This window comes from Eulemur rufifrons, chromosome 15 (assembly GCF_041146395.1).
Source record: "Eulemur rufifrons isolate Redbay chromosome 15, OSU_ERuf_1, whole genome shotgun sequence".
NCBI classification, from domain to species: domain Eukaryota; kingdom Metazoa; phylum Chordata; class Mammalia; order Primates; family Lemuridae; genus Eulemur; species Eulemur rufifrons.
Window position 1 is genome coordinate 43,618,328 of NC_090997.1, and position 18,843 is coordinate 43,637,170.

General features: G+C 36.3%; 1 protein-coding gene across 5 annotated transcripts in view; it reads right to left on the bottom strand.

Annotated features, from left to right (window-relative positions):
* The window catches only part of SNX14 (sorting nexin 14), an 81,331-nt gene that overhangs the window by 5,412 nt on the left and 57,076 nt on the right, over nucleotides 1-18,843 (bottom strand). For 4 of the 5 annotated variants that reach the window (XM_069489039.1, XM_069489036.1, XM_069489038.1 and 1 more), the window contains 6 exons: nucleotides 15,780-15,903; nucleotides 15,335-15,499; nucleotides 15,073-15,168; nucleotides 5,476-5,567; nucleotides 4,758-4,814; nucleotides 3,334-3,860 (listed from right to left, as the gene is read on the bottom strand). In XM_069489039.1, the coding sequence (XP_069345140.1) occupies nucleotides 3,822-3,860; nucleotides 4,758-4,814; nucleotides 5,476-5,567; nucleotides 15,073-15,168; nucleotides 15,335-15,499; nucleotides 15,780-15,903 (573 nt within the window). In that variant the 3' untranslated portion in view covers nucleotides 3,334-3,821. The remainder of the gene's footprint in view (nucleotides 1-3,333; nucleotides 3,861-4,757; nucleotides 4,815-5,475; nucleotides 5,568-15,072; nucleotides 15,169-15,334; nucleotides 15,500-15,779; nucleotides 15,904-18,843) is intronic. The other variant, XM_069489037.1, reaches the window with a different exon arrangement.

An 18,843-nucleotide genomic window follows, 5' to 3' on the forward strand; every position in this document is an offset into this window, starting at 1 on the left:
TTTGAAACTAATCAAGAGACACCAGTGGGTTCAGTATCAGAGCTTAGACAACGCCTAATCTCCATTAGGTACCAGTCATAAGCCTAATGCCAGGGATGCCTAAAAGAGGGAGAAAAATGTTTATTAGAAACATTAATAAATTGTAAAAATTAACACAAACCCACATAATTTGTGAAAGATCATTATTCTATTATAAGATCATAGGAATATCTTAAAACTCTTCAGCAATATAGAAAATGAAAATACAGAATGATTGTAAGCACTTGGTGCAATGCAACAGACCCAATGCTTTAGTAATGCCATTCTCTACCCCTCTGGCGTTCAGCTCACCTGACAGTTTTCACTCTTGTACTATTCAATTGGATTTGACAAACTGTATAAAAGTATCCAAACACATTTCCTTATAAGTGAAATTTCAAAGTCACCTATTTTTTCAGACTTTCGAGGCACTTTTAAAAATTAAATCTCCAAATAAAATAACTTGGCAACCTCCTCCCCATTTGTGAGTTCCTGGAAGTTGCTTCCCTGTCCTTGTTAATGCATATTGCTCTAAGCTGCTCAGGGCTTCTTGGCAATTTTTTCAGTTAACCTCATTATCATCCCTCCACACTGCACCAGTTTTGTCCACTTTGCATTGTTGCAAAATATGGATATAGTTCTGCCTTCACTCCCAAGAGCAGCTAGTAAAAAACTGTAGTAGCAAAACAAAGCTTTAACAAGTAGGCATAACTGGAGAGAATTACAATGAAAAAAAAAATTAACACTCAATATATCAATGCTCCTAAAAAGCATTGACCAAACCCATAATGTGGAGTCCCTTTTGGGGTCCCTCTTCAGTTCCCTTACTGTTAAGCACTAGAGAGCCCCAGGGCACAGTCTTCGGACCACTTCTCTTTTCTACTTACACTTACTCCCTTGGTGATTTCATTAGGTTGCAATACATCTGTATGCTGGTGACTCCCAAATTTTGATCTCCAACCTCGATCTCTGCCCTGAATTACAGACTCAAAAATACATCTGCCTATTTGGCATCTCTGGTTGGGATGTTTAATAGGCATCTTAGACATTACATGTCCTAAAATAAATTCTTGATCTTTCCCTCAAAATGTGCCAATCACAATCTTCTTCATCTCATTTAATGGACCCTTCATCTTTCCTATTGCTCAGGCCAAATCTTAGGGGTCATCCCTGCTCCCTTTTTCTCAAACTCACATCCCATCCACTGGTAAATCCTGTTGTCTTACTTTAAAAAATAATCAGATTTTGTGGGCTAGGTGTGATGGCTTATGCATGTAATCCCAGTGCTTTGGAAGGCCGAGGTGGGAGGATCACTTGAGGTCAAGAGTTCAAGACCAGTTTGGGCAACAGAGAAAAACCTTGTCTCTACAAAAAATTAAAAATAGGCAGGTGTGGTGGCAGACAACTGTAGTCCCAGCTACTCAGAATGCTGAGGTGGGAGGATCCCTTGAGCCTGGAAGTTCAAAGTTACAGTGAGCTATGACCATGCTACTGCACTCCAGCTTGGGTGACAGAACAAGATCCCATCTCTAAAACAAAACACAAAAAACCAAAACAATCAGACTTCTACTTCTCAAAAACTCCACAAATTCCAGCCTGAGCAAGAGCGAGACCCCATCTCTACTAAAAATAGAAAGAAATTATATGGACAGCTAAAAATATACATTGAAAAAATTAGCCGGGCATGGTGGTGCATGCCTGTAGTCCCAGCTACTCGGGAGGCTGAGACAGGAGGATCGCTCGAGCTCAGGAGTTTGAGGTTGCTGTGAGCTAGGCTGACGCTACGGCACTCACTCTAGCCTGGGCAACAGAGTGAGACTCTGTCTCAAAAAAAAAATAAATAAATAAAAAAAACTCCACAAATACCACCCTGGTCCAAATTACTGTCATCTCACCTGAATTAATTCAACAGCTTTCTAAATGAGCTCCTTGCCTCTACTTTTGTTCCACTTTAGTCTGTTTTAGTCTATTTTCAACATTCTCAATACAGCAACCAATGTGATTCTGTTAAAATATAAGAAATCATGCTGTTCACCTGCTCAAAACCTTTCCATCAGACTCTAAGTAAAAATGACAATTACTGGCCAGGAGTGGTGCCAGCAAGTTAGGTTTCATTTTGAGGCTTATTCTCTTGGCTTATAGGTGGCTGACTTCTTGCTGTGTGCTCACATGACCTCTTTGCGCACACCGGGAAAGGTGGAGAGAAATCTTACTCTCTCTTTCTCTTCTTAAAAGGCCACCAATCCTATTGGATTAGGGTTTCATCCTTATGACCTTGTTTAACTTAAATTATCTCCTGAAGGCTCCATCTTCAAATATAGTCACATTAGGATTTATGATTTCAACATATGAATTTTGGGAAGACACAATTCAATCCATAGCAATGGGTGAAATCTATTTAAAGAAAATATGATTTATAAAACTCTACATATACAAAATTATGTGAATTAAATCATTCACATTATAAAAATGGAAAGGAACAAAAATGCAGTCCTTATTATTTGATAGGCATTTGATCATTACAGATATCACTTGGACTTTGCAGCCTCCAGAACTGTGAGAAGTAAATTTCTGTTGTATAAGCCACCAGTCTGTGGTATTTTGTCATGGCAACCCGAGCAGACCTGACACACCTGTAACTTCTTTCTCATCTAAATAAACAGAATGTCATAATTAAAGAATAGGTTGAGGATGGCATAAAAAGACATGTAAAATATTTTATTTTTCCAGTTCATTCATGACATTTTAAATAATAATGTTCAAATGCTATGGATTTAAATTTGAATAGTTAGCCTGATTTATTTTCCACCTGCCCCTGAGAAGTTAAATGTGTAAGGCTTGGTGTTAAATCACTAATTCACAAAAACTCATATTCTAGAAACTTCAAGTATTTAAAAATAAAATAGAACTGCCAACAAAACCTGTTCAAAAATTTATAACATTTGAAGTCTTGGGGAAAAAATTAATAGTATAATCGAATGTGTTAGCTTTCCATATTTATATTCAGAGTTCCTACATCATACAGCTTGGTATCTAATATATGGCTGAAGCTCAATAAATACATTCTGAATAAACACTACAACCAATAACCAAATACAAAATGCCCAATGACAGACAAATTTGTTTTAAGGAGAAATGTATAGCATGGTAAGGAATTCCAAGAATTCTAAACATTGAATCTTTAAAAATAATTTTTAAGTTAACTTTCAAGAAATACAGTTAATTCTGTATTTTTCTTTTGAAGGGATAACAGACAACACAAACCAAAAATCCACTTGTCTAAATTGTTTAAACAAGCTTTGGGAATATACTTACACACAATTCAGTGAAACTTAGTTGCAATCACGCCACTACAAAATATCTGTAAGTATGCAGTTTTCACAACCAATAGCAATAACTGTCAGTCATCCAGCAAGAGTAAGGAAAAATCCTTTGTTTATTATGAAAAATTCATACAGGATGTTTTATTTATAGACACACAGTTATTAACTATGTAGAAAATGAAAAAAAAAAGGAAAATAAGTACACTGAAACGTATCAACTCTATATAAAAGAAAAATTAGATCTTACTGTTCCTCCACACCAAACATAATTATTTTCAAAGTGATAAATACAAAGGCTAAGAAACTCAGCCACTTTTAATCATTATTAAATTTGTGTTAGTCTTTATTAAAACAATCAAAATTTCAGACTGAAGTACATGATATATACAAGAATATACAAAAGTAAAAGAAAAATGTACATTTCTACAACACTAGCACAGCAGAAGTTTCAACAGGTTATTCTATACCAAATCCAAATGTTTACATCCAAGATGTCACAGAGGTAACTTCCTTTTGTACCTAAAGTGAAAATAAATCCATTTAATAGAAGCAATAAGATAAAGGTTCATTTGTGAGTTGCCTAACAGCTCTAATGTATTAAAATTCTAACCTAGGAAATACATATATTATAAACCAAAAGAAATTGGTTGGCATATGCAGCATGTAATATCTATGTTAGAGATAAGAAAATGGCAACATATAGTGTTATAAGACAGACCTTATAAAGCCTCAGAGCTGAAAGTTTACTGGAGTTGATTCCCATGTAAACTGAACATAAAACGTCTGTAATTGCCACCTTGTTCTGACATATCCTTAATATAACGATAACTTGAAAGCTTAAAATAGGTAAATACTCCAAAAATCTGGCTTCCTCTGTTCTACAAAAGTGACATTTCATTGTGATACTACAGCCTTGAAAAATAGTTTTTCATCCAACCAAGAGGATTAGTCAAAAAATAAAATGGAAAATAATGACTTACACTTTTGCTCAAATCTCAAAATCCTCAAGATTCAATATAATAATGATATTATCGTACTCTAATTTTAATTCATTTTGTGCTCTTGGGTTTATATAAACCCAATTGCTTCAAAAAATACTCAAGTCTCTGACTTACACAGCATACAGTGTTGCAGACTTAAACTCATACCTTTCTCTGGAAAGACTGTAAAGGGTCCCTATGTGTTTGTAATTAGGAAGGGATAAAGTCAAAGCAGAGGCTATTCAGTTCCTATCCCCCAAAATCCACTCTTATGTTGGGCATGTTGAATAAAGAAATTAAAAAAGCCATTAGATGAGGTTGTTCATTTTTTACAGGATCACAGAGACAAAGGTTATTAACCTTTGTGTCCTTAATTAAAATAAATGTCAGCATACCATTAAGAGAGTAACAAATAAAATTATTGCTTTTTAGTTACCTTATTGAGCTCTGGAAACAGCTCCTGTATCACAATGTCCAACAACACATAAGTAAGCTAAAGCACCAAAATAAAAATAATAATAAATTTTAAGGCATTAAACATAAAAAACATAAAAATGATAAGCACAAAATTGAGGATGGTGGTTACCCCTAAATGGCAAGACAGGGAATGGGACTGACAATGTAAAACAAGCAGGAAAGTGGCTTCAAATAGTATCGATAATGTTCTATTCTTAAATGGGTGGTAGGTATACCTGTGTTTGCATGTGAACATTTTATTATTATGCCTTATAACTCATTTTTATATTAAATATTTTATAGGTAATAAAAATATTAAAGAAATAAGCAGAACACAAAATTCCAACTGTATTAAGATCTCAACAGAATATTATAGACTATAAACATGAAAACGTTAACTGTGGTTATTCTATGTGACTTGAATGATGAAATTACCAATTTTTAATTTTTTACTGTATTTCATGAATTTTCTATATATTTGAAAATTTCTACAATGAATATATATTAATTTTAAATCGAAACAATTCATGTTAAGAAAAAGGAGATCAGCAAAAAAGAGTAACACAGATAAAATACTTTACCTGAACGTTTGAATTACACTGCCTTGATTTAGCATAGTGTCACATACACAGCTAATAATATTCCAGATACCCAACAAACCCAGTCAACACCAGCCTACCAGCTCTAATGGATTTTACCTGCTTGTTGAGTACTGGCTGCTGTAAGCCATCAAATAGAAGTCTGATGCTTTCATACTTGGTTTCTTTGCCAATACACTTGACTAACAGATCTACACAAAAAAGCCACATGAAGAACAATTTTATATTATACAGTGAGTCATCATTAACTAGATCATAAAGCAAAATCCCCACCCTGTTTCCCAGATATTATGTAAAAACTATTAATCAGTATTTCCCAAACCAGTGTTTTTGCAAGAGGTTCCTGGAAAAAATGGGTTCTATGGTCAAGAAATGCAGTATCACGTAACCCAGTTTTGGAGATTCACAATACACAAAAGCACACTGAAAGCTCTGAGGAATGTTACAGTAAAAAAATCTGCTTAATACTATAAAGTAATAAAAGAGAGTTGGAAAATAATACATACTGTATTATCCTACTAGGGGAAAATAAAAAAATTAAACTCTAAAATGATGTTTGTACATTTGTAGACACACATATAGAAATACATAGAAAAACGTCTGCAAGGATTAACACCAAACTGGAGCATGAGCCTACTTCTACACAGTGGGGAAGAGGATAGCTTCTACTTTTTCCTATATATTTTCATAATGTTCTTAATATCAAGAAAAAATTTTAATTTAATTTTTAAAGGTAGACTTTTTGCAATGACTATGACCACTTTTTTAATATAAATTACTATTAGTTATCTTAAAGACCAATCATTCTGAAAAACACTATAAATGTTTGAACACTAATTTAGGATCCAAGTTCAGATTGTTGTCCAACTGTACAGCTGTCATGTACCACACATATCATTCCTCTCACCAAAAAAGTCAATCCTTATTAAGATTTCCACTTGGGGTGGGGGGCAAGATGGCTGACCAGAGACATCACTTGCCAGACCAACCAGAGGGAAGGACGGGTACCAGATAAAGGAGAGGGGAGAGCGGATGCATCTCAGGTACAGGTGAGAGAGATGCCAGAGCCTGCAGGGGACCCCATGGAGGAAAACTGCATAGCAGAGAAGGAAGAAGATAAAGGAAGCAAAGGTATCAGGGAGGAGCCCAGTGAAGGAATAAATGGGGGGATTCCTTTCTCCCTCCCACATTCCTTCAGTGATCAGAGGGCTACCAAGTTTCTTGGAAGCTTTTCCAACCCCAAGAGCCCAAGAACCATGGAATTATGGGGAGAACTTGCATAACCCCAGAGCTTGGACATTCTGTGCAGGGTTCCCCTCCAAGGAGGGTGATCCAAGAGGCTGGAGAGCCAGCTTTCTTCCATTCAGACTTGTCCTTCCCTGCACCTCCCCGACCCACTGCAAGGAGGAGAGCAGTTTGAGATGAGAATTTGGTGAGCAGCCACCTATCCCTCGCTGGCGCCTTCCAGTATGAGGTTTCCACAAAGAGTGGGGCCCACATCTTTCCCCTTGAGGACCCACAGTGGACCCGAGGTGCTCGACGTGGGAGCTCCCTTCCCACTGGCATTTCTCAGAGATGCAGGCCAGCAGGTCAGCCACACAGGCTGGATCCTATGCCCCCTGGACTCAAGCGGGTGGGAGGGCGGTTAGGAGTTGGACTCTGGTGAGGAAGCCCACATAGGTGGAACTGACAGGAAAATACTGTGGGGGTCCGAGACACAGAGATCTGGGGAAGCGCCCACCCCCCTGCGCCACGGTGTTGGACTAGGGTGGGTCCTCCCATGGGAAGATCCCAGTCATGGTGCCATACCAACTAAGGGCAGGGTACCCATTTGTAACCAGAGGCAGTAAGGCAAGAGAAGCAGAGCTCACTTCAAATAGCCAGTTGGGGAACTTTGATCTCTTCCCCACAAACAGCCCTCCTGGTCTGGAAAGCCTGCCTTGACCCTGCTCCAGTGTCTTTGCCTACCGCCAAGAAAATGACTTTGGAGCCCTGTTGAGACTCAAAGCCATGCCCTTGGACTAGGGAGGATCCCCAGCAGGGAAGATCCCAGCTCGAAGTGCCATAGCAACCGAGTGTAGCAGGTAAAAGCACATCCATGTGAAACAGACACAGGAGGGCAAGGATAACTTATGCAAGAGGAGCGGAGCTCACTCCCAAAAGAGAGCCAAAAGACTTCTGGAATTGATAAATAAATTCAGCGAAGGCTCAGGTTATAAAATCAATGTATACAAATCAGTAGCATTCCTATATAACCAGTAACAGTCAAGCTGAGAGTCAAATCAAAGACTCAATACCATTTACAATAGCTACAAAGAAAATAAAATACCTAGGAATATACTTAACCAAGGAGGTGAAAGACCTCTATAAAGAGAACTATGAAACACTAAGGAATTACAGATGATACAAACAAGTGGAAAAACATATGCTCATTGATTGGTACAATCAACATTGTTAAAATGTCCATATTACCCAAAGTGATTTACAGATTCAATGCAATTCCCATCAAAATACCAACATCATATTTCACAGATCTAGAAAAAATAATGCTACACTTTGTATGGAACCAGAAAAGAGCCCAACTACCCAAAGCAATCTTAAGCAAAAGGAACAAATCTGGCTAATCTGACTTCAAACTATACTACAAGGCCATAGTAACCCAAATAGCATGGTATTGGTACAAAAATAGAGACACAGACCAATGGAACAGAAAAAAGAACTCAGATATAAAACTATCTATCTCCAAACCAATCGATCTTTGACAAAGCAGACAACAATGTACACTGGGGAAAAGAAGCCATGTTCAATAAGTGGTGCTGGGAAAATTGCATAACCATATGCAGAAGAATGAAACAGGACCCCTATCTGTCACCACTCACAAAAAGTAACTCACAAAAATGGATAAAAGACTTAGACCTGGCCGGGCGTGGTGGCTCACGCCTGTAATCCTAGCACTCTGGGAGGCCGAGGTGGGCGGATCGTTTGAGCTCAGGAGTTCGAGACCAGCCTGAGCAAGAGCGAGACCCCACCTCTACTAAAAATAGAAAGAAATTATATGGACAGCTAAAAATATATATTGAAAAAATTAGCCGGGCATGGTGGCGCATGCCTGTAGTCCCAGCTACTCGGGAGGCTGAGACAGGAGGATCGCTTGAGCTCAGGAGTTTGAGGTTGCTGTGAGCTAGGCTGATGCCACGGCACTCACTCTAGCCTGGGCAACAGAGTGAGACTCTGTCTCAAAAAAAAAAAAAAAAAAAAAAAAGACTTAGACCTAAGGCAGGAAACCATAAGAATTCTAGAGGAAAATATAGGGAAAACTCTTCTAGATATAAGCCTAGGTAAACTATTCATGACTAAGACCCCAATCATGGCAACAATTAAAATAAATGGAATTTGATTAAACTAAAAAGCTGCTGCACAGCTAAAGAAACAATCAACAGAGCAAACAGACGACCTACAGGAGAAAATATTTGCAAGCTATACATCTAATAAAGTGCTAATAACCAGGATTTACAAAGAACTCACACAAATCAGCAAGAAAAAAAGAAACAACCCTATTACAAAGGGGGCAAAAGACATGAACAGAAGCTTCTCAAAAGAAGAAAGACAAATGGCCAGTAAGGATATAAAAAAATACTCAAAGTCACTAATCATCAGGGAAGTGCAAATTAAAACCACAATGAGATATCACCTTTCCCCAGTTACAACGGCTTTTATTAAAAATTCCAAAAACAATAGATGCTGGCATGGATGCAGAAAGAATGGAAAGTCCCACACTGTTGGTGGGACAGCAAATTAGTACAACCTCTATGGAAAACAGTATGGAGATCCCTCAAAGAATTAAAAGTAGACCTACCAGCAATCCTACTATTAGGTTTTACCCAAAGGAAAAGAAGACTTTTCATCAAAAAGACATCTGCACTCAAATGTTTATCACAGCACAATTAACAACTGCAAAGATGTGGAATAAATCCAAGTGCCCATCAATTCTGAGTGGATTAGTAAAATATGGTATAGTATACCATGGACTACTACTCAGCCATAAAAAAAGATGAATTAATACCTTTTGCAACAATCTGGATGGAACTACAGACCATTTTCCTAAGTAAAGTATCTCAATGGAAAAACGAACACCACATGTACTCACTATTAAATTGGAACTAACTGATAAGCACACATGTGCACAAAGGGAAGTAAAACTCAATGGAAATCAACCAGGAGGGAGGGAGGGTGAAAAAAAGCTACCTAATGGTTACTATGAACATTATTCGGGTGATTGCCACACCTATAATTGGGACTCAAGCATTACAAAAGTGATCCATGTAATCTAAAATATTTGTACCCTCTCAATGTTTTGAAATAAAAAAAAAATCTCCACTTAATGTTTTCCCCAAGCAGAAAAAAATTATTCTTAAGTAAACAAAGCAAATACTTGCCTCTTTCCCCTATTGTAACTAAACTTTTAGTGCCATTAATAAAAAATTCTCCCTTTATGCTTGGTTCTATAAGGTAAATCTAACCCTAAGAGGCAAAGGCTAAATTCAATTTACAACGGGCATAGTAGATCCTTGTTATTTTCAAGATATGTGGCCCAATATAGATCTTTGTGAATCCTCAAATTTACCAATACTCCATGGAATTTTCCAAGTATTACTAATATGCATGAAGCTAATGAACAAATATATGTGATCCTTTCAGATCCTTCAGGTGTCACTAAGAACACAGAATAACAGAAAGGCATGCTAGGCTTACTTAAGAGCTAAGTTACTTCTTTTCAAATGGGAGTCTTAAAGAAAATGTGGTTCACATTTGTGCCTCAGCAAAACAACACATTAAGTATATTCACTGGTTTTCCATGTTGGTCCTAAATATCAAAACTGAGACCATTGGCCGGGCGCGGTGGCTCACGCCTGTAATCCTAGCACTCTGGGAGGCCGAGGTGGGTGGATCGCTTGAGGTCAGGAGTTCGAGACCAGCCTGAGCAAGAGCGAGACCCCGTCTCTACTAAAAATAGAAAGACATTATATGGACAACTAAAAATCTATATAGAAAAAATTAGCCGGGCATAGTGGCGCATGCCTGTAGTCCCAGCTACTCGGGAGGCTGAGGCAGGAGGATCGTTTGAGCCCAGGAGTTTGAGGTTGCTGTGAGCTAAGCTGACGCCATGGCACTCACTCTAGCCTGGGCAACAAAGTGAGACTCTGTCTCAACAACAACAAAAAAAAAAAAAAAAAAAAAAAAAAAAAAAACTGAGACCATTAAAAGTATGAATGCTAAGGGTCACTACATTACAAAGCAGGTAAAAAAATATTTCATCATTTGCCTCCAGAAGACTTACTCAAAAATAGCATATGTTCACTTTTATATGCACACCAGGTATTTAACTTAATTGTTTTTACAAAGAGCAACAGAACTATTTCAAGAATAATTCTTCAATGCTGAGAACTCTCTAAGATTCTGTCCTAAGCACTCTTCTCTTCACTTTTTAAAACAGACTTTGTTTTTTAGAGTAGTTTTGTGTTCACAACAAAACTGAGCAGGAGATATAGAGATTTCCCATATACTCCCTTATCCCAACACATGCAGTCTCCTCCATTATCAACATCCCCCACAAGACTGTACATTTGTTATAACTAATAAACCTACATTGGCATATCATTATCACCCAGAGTCCATAATTTATAATGGGGTTCACTCTTGGTGTTGTACATTCTGTGGGTTTGGACAAGTGCATAAGGACACATACCCACCATTATAATATCAAACAGATTAGTTTCATTGCCCTAAAAATCCTGTGTTCCACCTATTCATCCCTCCCCCCTAAACTCTGGCAACCACTGATCTTTTTATTGTCTTCTTAGTTTTGCCTTTTCCAGAATGTTATATAGTTGGAATCATACAGCATGTAGCCTTTTCATATTGGCTTCTTTTACACAGTAATTTGAGTTTCTCCATGTCTTCTGATGACTTGATAACTCATTTCTTTATAGCATTGAATAATATTCTATTTTCTAGAAGTAGCATAGTTTATTTATCCATTTACCTAATAAAGGGCATCTTGCCTCCAAATTTTGGCAATTCTGAACAAAGCTGTTATAAACATTCATGTGCAAGTTTTTGGGTGGACATGTTTTTAACTCCTTTGGATAAGTAACAAGAAGCACAGTTGCTGGATCTTATGTTAAGAGTATGTCTTCCAAAGTGGCAATACAATTTTGCATTCCTACCAGCAATGAGTGAAGAGTTCTTGTTGCTTCACATCTTCCCCGGCAAATGGTGTTGTCAGTGTTCTAGATTTTGGATATTCTAATAGGTGTGTAGTGGTATCTCACTGTTGTTTTAATTTGTATTTCCCTGATGACACACAATGTGGAGCATTTTTTCATATGTTTGCAATCTGCATATCTTCTTTGGTGAGGTGTCAAAGTATTTGGCTAATTTTTAAATCAAGTTGTTTGTGTTCTTTCTTATCGTTGAGTTTTGAGATTTCTTTGTATATTTTAGGTACCAGTACTTTATCTGATAAGTCTTTTGTGAATATTTTCCCCCAGTCTGTGGCTTCTCTTCTCATTCTCTTGACACTATCTTTCACAAAGCAAAATTTTAATGAAGTAAAGTTTATCAATTCTTTCTTTCATGGCTCATGCCTTTGGTGTTGCAACTAAAAAGTCACTGCCAAACTGAAGGTCATCCACATTTTTTCCTATGTTATCCTCTATGAGTTTTATAGTACTGCTTTTTACATTTAGGTCTATGATAAATTTTGAGTTAATTTTTGTGAAGGATGCAAGGTCTGTGTTTGATCATTTTTTTTTGCATGTGGATGTCCAGTTGTTCCAGCACTATTTGTTGAAAAGACTATGTTTTCTCTATTGTATTGCCTTTGCAACTTTGTCAAAGATCAGTGATCAGGTGACATTATCTATCTGGTTCTATTTCTGGGGTCTCTATTGAGTTTCCTGGATCTATTTGAATTAATATATCCTTTTGCCAATACCACACTGTCTTGATTTCTGTAGCTTTATAGTGTGTCTTGAAGCAACGTAGTGTTAATCCTCTGACTTTGTTCTTCTCATTCAATATTGAGTTGGCTATTCTGGGTTCTTCTGCCTCTCCATATAAACTTTAAAATGTTTGTCAATACAAAGGATAATAACTTACTGGGAACTGGGATTGCATTGAATCTGTAGGTCAAGTTGTGAAGAACTGACATCTTGAAAATACTGAGTCTTCCTATCCATGAACATAAAATCTCTCTCCATTTATTTAGTTCTTCTTTGATTTCTTTCATCAGCGTTTTGTAATTTTCCTCATATTTTATATACATGTTTTGTTGGATTTTTATCTAAGTGTTTCATTTTTAGGAGTGCTAATGCAAATGGTGTTGTTTTTAATTTCAAATACCACTTGTTCATTGCTGGTATAAAGAAAGGTGACAGACTTTTCTGTGTTAACCTTATATCTTACAACCCTGCTATCACTGCTTATTAGTTCCAAGAATGTTTTTATTAATTTTTTTGGATATTCTACACAATCATGTCATCTGTAAACAAAGACAGTTTTACTTCTTCCTTGCCAATCAGTATACTTTTTTTTAATTTCCTTTTCTTGTCTTACTGCATTAGCAAGGACTTCCAGTACAATGCTGAAATACAGTCGTGAGAGGGAACATCTTTATCTTGTTCCTGATCTTAGTGGGAAAGCCTCTAGTTTCTCACCATTAAGTATAATGTTAGCTATGAGTGTTTTTGTAGATTTTCTTTATCAAGTTGAGGAAGTTCCCTTCTATTCCTAGAAGATTATTTTTTATGAGAGGTTGTAGGATTTTATCAAGTGCTTTTTCTGCATCTATTGTTATAGGCATAAAATTTTTCTTCTTTAACCTGTTGGTGTAAAGGACCACATTAACTGATTTTTGAATGAATGCTGAACCACCCTTGAATACCTGGGATAAATCCCACTTGGTCTGGTATATAATTCTAACATTCTTGCTATAAGTAAGTCTGTTCTGATGCTCTTTCTCTCCAAACTGTGTTTTTTTACCTTTAGTATGTCTTGTAATTTTTTCTTGATAGCTGGACATGATGTGCTGGGCAAGAGGAACTGCCATAAATAGGCCTTTAGTAATGTGGTGGTAAGGTATGCAGGGAGAGGAAGGTTTCTACAGTCCTATGAATAGGTCTCAGTCTTTTAATAAGCCTGTACCACTGAACTATGAACTTCATACATGCTTCAAGGGTTTCCCTCCTCCCTCTCAGCTAGGACAGGATGGCTACAGTAGACTAGAGTTATTTCCCTTCTTCCATATTGAAGACCACAATGGCTAGAGTTGGGTATTTCCCTTCCCCTAGGTCAATTAGGCTCTGGATAAATATTAATAGTTTCTCCTGAGGGTAGGTCTTATTAAGATGAACAAAGTACTCTGATACATTTCAAAATGGTTCCTTTTCCCCTCTCTCTGTGAGAAGCACGAGGGGATTTTTCTCTAATATTCACTGTGAGAACCTGGTTAAGCCTCTGAGATAAAACTCACAAAAGTATGGAGGGGCCTGCCATGACTTGGTTCCCCTGGAGTTTTTAATTTTTCAAACTTGTCTACATTGAGCCTCCAGAAATTCATCAAAGTTGCCCCACCTCAGCAATGGCTTCCACAGACGTTTGAGTTCATGGGTTTCTGCTCCAGCGAGCTGTGATTCTCTATTATCTAACTCTCCAATTTTGGGGGCACTGATTTGCCCTGTAACCCCACCACTCTGCTGGATCTGAGAGCTGTTGATTTTTTAGTTTTTTCAGGTTTTTACTTATTACTAGGATAGAGTGGCAACTTCCAACTTCTTATGTGCCAGACCAGAAACTGGAAGTCACTCTCTTCTCTTCTTACTCTGTATTTTCTCCCTGGGTATTAGTAATCACTCACACATGATTCCCATGTCTCTATTAATCTACCCTGTGCCACCTTTCCTCCAACTTCCAAATATAGATATCCAATTGCTTATTAGACATTTCCTCCTGAATAATCTATAGGTACTTCACATTTAAAATGTCCTAAACCAATTATCCTCTGATTTGATCCTTTGACATTTCTCCTTGTATCTTCTATCACAGTAAAAGGTTACTACCATTCATTTACTTAGTGGCCCAAACCTACCAACTCTATAAGAGAGGTGATCATCTTCCTCCTTTGTGATATCTCTGTAACATGAACATGCCTCTATTATCACATGTATGTTTTACCTATCTGTCTGTCTTCCTGCTATACTAAGCTACTCAAACACATTTTTTATATTCCTTGTATTTTGTATAATCCCTGGAACATGCAAGGTGCTCAGTAAATTTGGAATGAATGAATGAATTCTGATCTTTTATTCATACCCACTTCTGCAACTATTCTGATCATGTAGTGGGTGTAGGATTTCAATTGTCCTACAACATGTCACTTTGATCAGTCAGATTCTAAGTTATTGTTGAAAGAATCTGGCTATTGTGTGAGTAGAAACTGTCTTGTCTTAAAGCTCTTAGTGCTAACATCAGAAAGAAACAAATTTTATACAACTAGTCAGTTAATTTTAATTGGTCCTTATAACTATTTCTAAAATGAAAACTCACTGTAAAAATCAGCTTCAATAATTACTATACATTGTGACCTCAAAGGAGTGCTAATCTATATGAAATTAAGTTATTTCTTAACTATTACACCTGGAATGTAATTCATCATTTCTTCAAAAGTCTGTTTTGCTCCTTTTTGCTTTTCATGGAGAGAGCGAGGCTCAGTATTTTCACAGAATATAGCATCTAAAAAAGAGTAAAAAGAAATATTTATGGAACTTTCACCTATTTATATACAAAGTAGTTCCTCACAGTAGAAATACTAGTAAACCAAAAATAAGACTTCTTAGTCTTTTAAATCCAATTAAGATCACAAAGTACATAAAACATAAACACATGAGAAAACACAAACCTCTAAGAAGCGTTATGAGTGAGACCAAACGGTGTTCCTGAAATAGCTGTTCTAGCTTACACTGAAGATAGTAGTCAGTATACATTTCCAGGGTGTTTTTAAAAAGGATTCGCATTCCCATTAAGAGATGATGAAGCCAGTCAGGAACTTGGAAAACCACCCGTCCTGAAATGGATCAAATGGAATACCTTGTTTATCCAGATAAATTGATATTTTGAACATTTTCTAATATAGAATGCACAAATGACAATAGTCAATATTTTATCTGTAAATGCTAGCAACTTTAATATGTTCAAGACCAATTATATTGAATTCTTATTAAAAAAAAGTACCTACAATTAAAAAAACTTATGATGGGCAATACTCAAAATCATTATTTGCATCGCAGAAGAAATAAGATAGCTGACTGAAAAACAGGTCTTAACATAAACCACTTAGATCTTACCTACGTACATCAGGTAATCGTAGACTCCTTCTACAGTCATCACCTCCATAAAATAATTCTGATTTTGCTTTCTCTCTGTATTCTCAGCACGGTTTGCATTATTCTTAAACAGATCATTGAAAAGCTAAAATGTAAGTTTAAATAACAAAGACATATTTATTAACAAACATATGCTGTTGATAATCACTAAAGTGACACAGAGCAAAGGCATTTAAACCTTTTCCAATCAAAATGAAATATCAGATAGGTTAAGATATATTTCTAAAATTTCACATTTATGCCCAAAATTGTGTTAAAAAATACATGTTCCCCCCAAAATGTTACATAAAAGTCTGCATTCATTTTAGGCACAACAAATAATTAATTCATTATTTATAAAGACCTTTTATATACCAAAAGGAACAAAGTAACACATTAAAATATATAAATATTTTACTGATAGTTAATTTTAAAACTAACATGATTTAAAAATTATAAATCACTAATCAATTAATGAGTAGGGGTGAAAATCCAGCTTTAAGCAAAGTTTATTTGAACAATAATATTCAAAGCCCAGAAAGGCCTAACTGATGTGAAAAAAACAAGATATGAAGAATAATAGTAAAAATTATGAAATCCAATTAACTCTCACCTCTACTTACCCCAGAACTACACAAAAAGAATCTACTATCAATAACAATAATCAAATATATCCTAGGTAACTAATTAACTGAAGCAATATTTTATTCATTCATACATCCATTCAATAAACCTTTATTAAGTAATTTCTATGTGCCAGAGCAGATAGTGTGCAAAGGCCAAGGAATACAAAAATGGGTCACTGTTCTCTAAAAAATTTAACATCTAATAGAAATAGGTCAAGAAAACAAATGAAGTGGCATAAAACAAGCATTATGAGAGAAGCAAAGTACAGACGACTGTGGAGGAAAGTATATTCAATTTTATCTGAGGATAAATTTTTAAAAAGCTTCCTAGAAAAGGCAGAGAATACACAATACATTCTATTGGCTCTTTTGTCAGATAAGTCTTAATGTAGAGGCATAAGTTTCAAACATTTTTCCCCAACCAAAGAAATATGAAAAGGGCTCTCCCTCCTGATACATTCCCCATACTCTTCCACATCCTTAGTTTAATTTTTTCATTAAAAAATAGTAATAGTATAGTAAGGCTGGAAAAGAAGGAGAAAAACAACCACCTAATACTATAACTATTATACTTTTGTATATTCCCCTCTAGTCTCTATGTACATGGCTGCAGTGAGTGGGGTACAAAAATGATCACGTCATACTTTTTTCGCTTAGCACCGTATCAGATATCTTTATGTTGCTTTTTAGTTTTTAGAAGTACAATTTTACCTGTAGCAAATATTCCCTGAATGGATGGTTCCTTAAAATAATCATTCCCATAATGTTGGAGTTTCATGTTGTTTCCAATTTTTCATTTCTATAAATAATACTTTAATGAGCATCATCACATGTTATAGGCTTTTCTATTATTTTTTTCTGACAAATGCCTATCATTTGAGTCAGGAGTCAGAAGGTCAAAGAAGCACAAACATCTGATGGATTTTGTTACAAAGTACCAGATTCTTTTCCCAAGAGGTTGGGCCCATTTATAAGTCACCAGCAAAGTAAGTTTCTGGTTTGACCAAATTTTCATAAGCTATTTTGTAGACATATCCCCTATATACTAAAATTCACACTGTAGTATAATGACTCTTTCCTTATGTTTCCCCTGGGTAATCTTTTAAAATCCTACCCAATAGGTCTTTCATATTCCATCATTCATAAAAGTATGCATACATAATGAAGGCCAACTAAAAAAGAATTTTATAAAAAGCTGTTACATCTTTACAAGCAGTTTTGAGTTTCAATCTCTAGGTATAGTCACAACAATCCTGAGAGAGAGGACAAATACTACTAAGACTAATGAATTGCATTTGTGTCTATCTCTTCAGAGACAGAGCTATTACTGAGGAGGGCTGAGACTTACTATAGAGAGCCACTTAAAATGATGCTTGAACAGAGAGGAGGAAAAAGTTAACGCCCATATCTCAATTCCTCCTCTTGAACATTTTAACATTTTTTACTTTATAATGGTATTTAGTGGAATTTTTGTGTTCAATAAAGATAAATGTAAAGGATCTATTAAAGAAAGCGAAATGCACATTAATATAAACCACAAACCACAAACAAAATTAACAAAAGCCAAGTTTTCAGCCACTATATTCTCTAGAGCAGTAGATAGGTTAGCCGCTTCTGCTTCTCCCCACCACAGCCCTACTACTCAAGAACCTTAAGTACCAAGCAGGGTTTTATAACACAATAGACTCAATTTCTGTTTTGCCTGAAAACATCTGTAGGGAATAGTAAACCATTATTTAAAAAGATAGTAGACTTAGGGGGTGGGGGGCAAATTCCAAAAATAAATAAATAAAAATAACAAAACTTTTTTAAAAGTTTGGATAGGTTTAAACAGCAGATCTGACACCACTAAAGAGGTAGAATTGGAAGACAGATCAGAAAAAATAAATAAAGATAGACCAGAAAGTAGCAGAAACAAAGAAAATAAAAGAGAAAGGTTCAGATACATGGGAAATAGAAAGAGAATTAAATCAGTATTCCAGAAGCAGGTAAGAGAGGGAGTAGGGAAAAGGCAGTATCTAAAAAGAATAGCTGAGAATTTTTCAAAACTGGAAAGAGAACTGAGGTAAAAGTAATAGCCCCAGTGATCATGAGTCTCCATAGCCATACTTTTGTGTAGTCCCCTCCCATATTAACTCCGGGCTTGGCCACATGTCTTGCTTTCTTTAATGGGACAAATGTTGAGCAAACAGAGTCATGGAAAGCTGTGTGTTGGGGTCTGCCCTCTTAGAATGCTGCTGTCACGTGAGCCCACGATTGCTTGAGGACACATGGCCCAGCCAACAGGCCACCAACATTCAGACATGTGAATGAGGCTATCTTTGGCCATCCAGCCCAAGAAGAGCCAAGGCTGTAGCCCAGGTCAGACCAGGAGAAGTGCAGTACAACCGAGCCAAGCCCAAATCGCTGACCCTAGAATC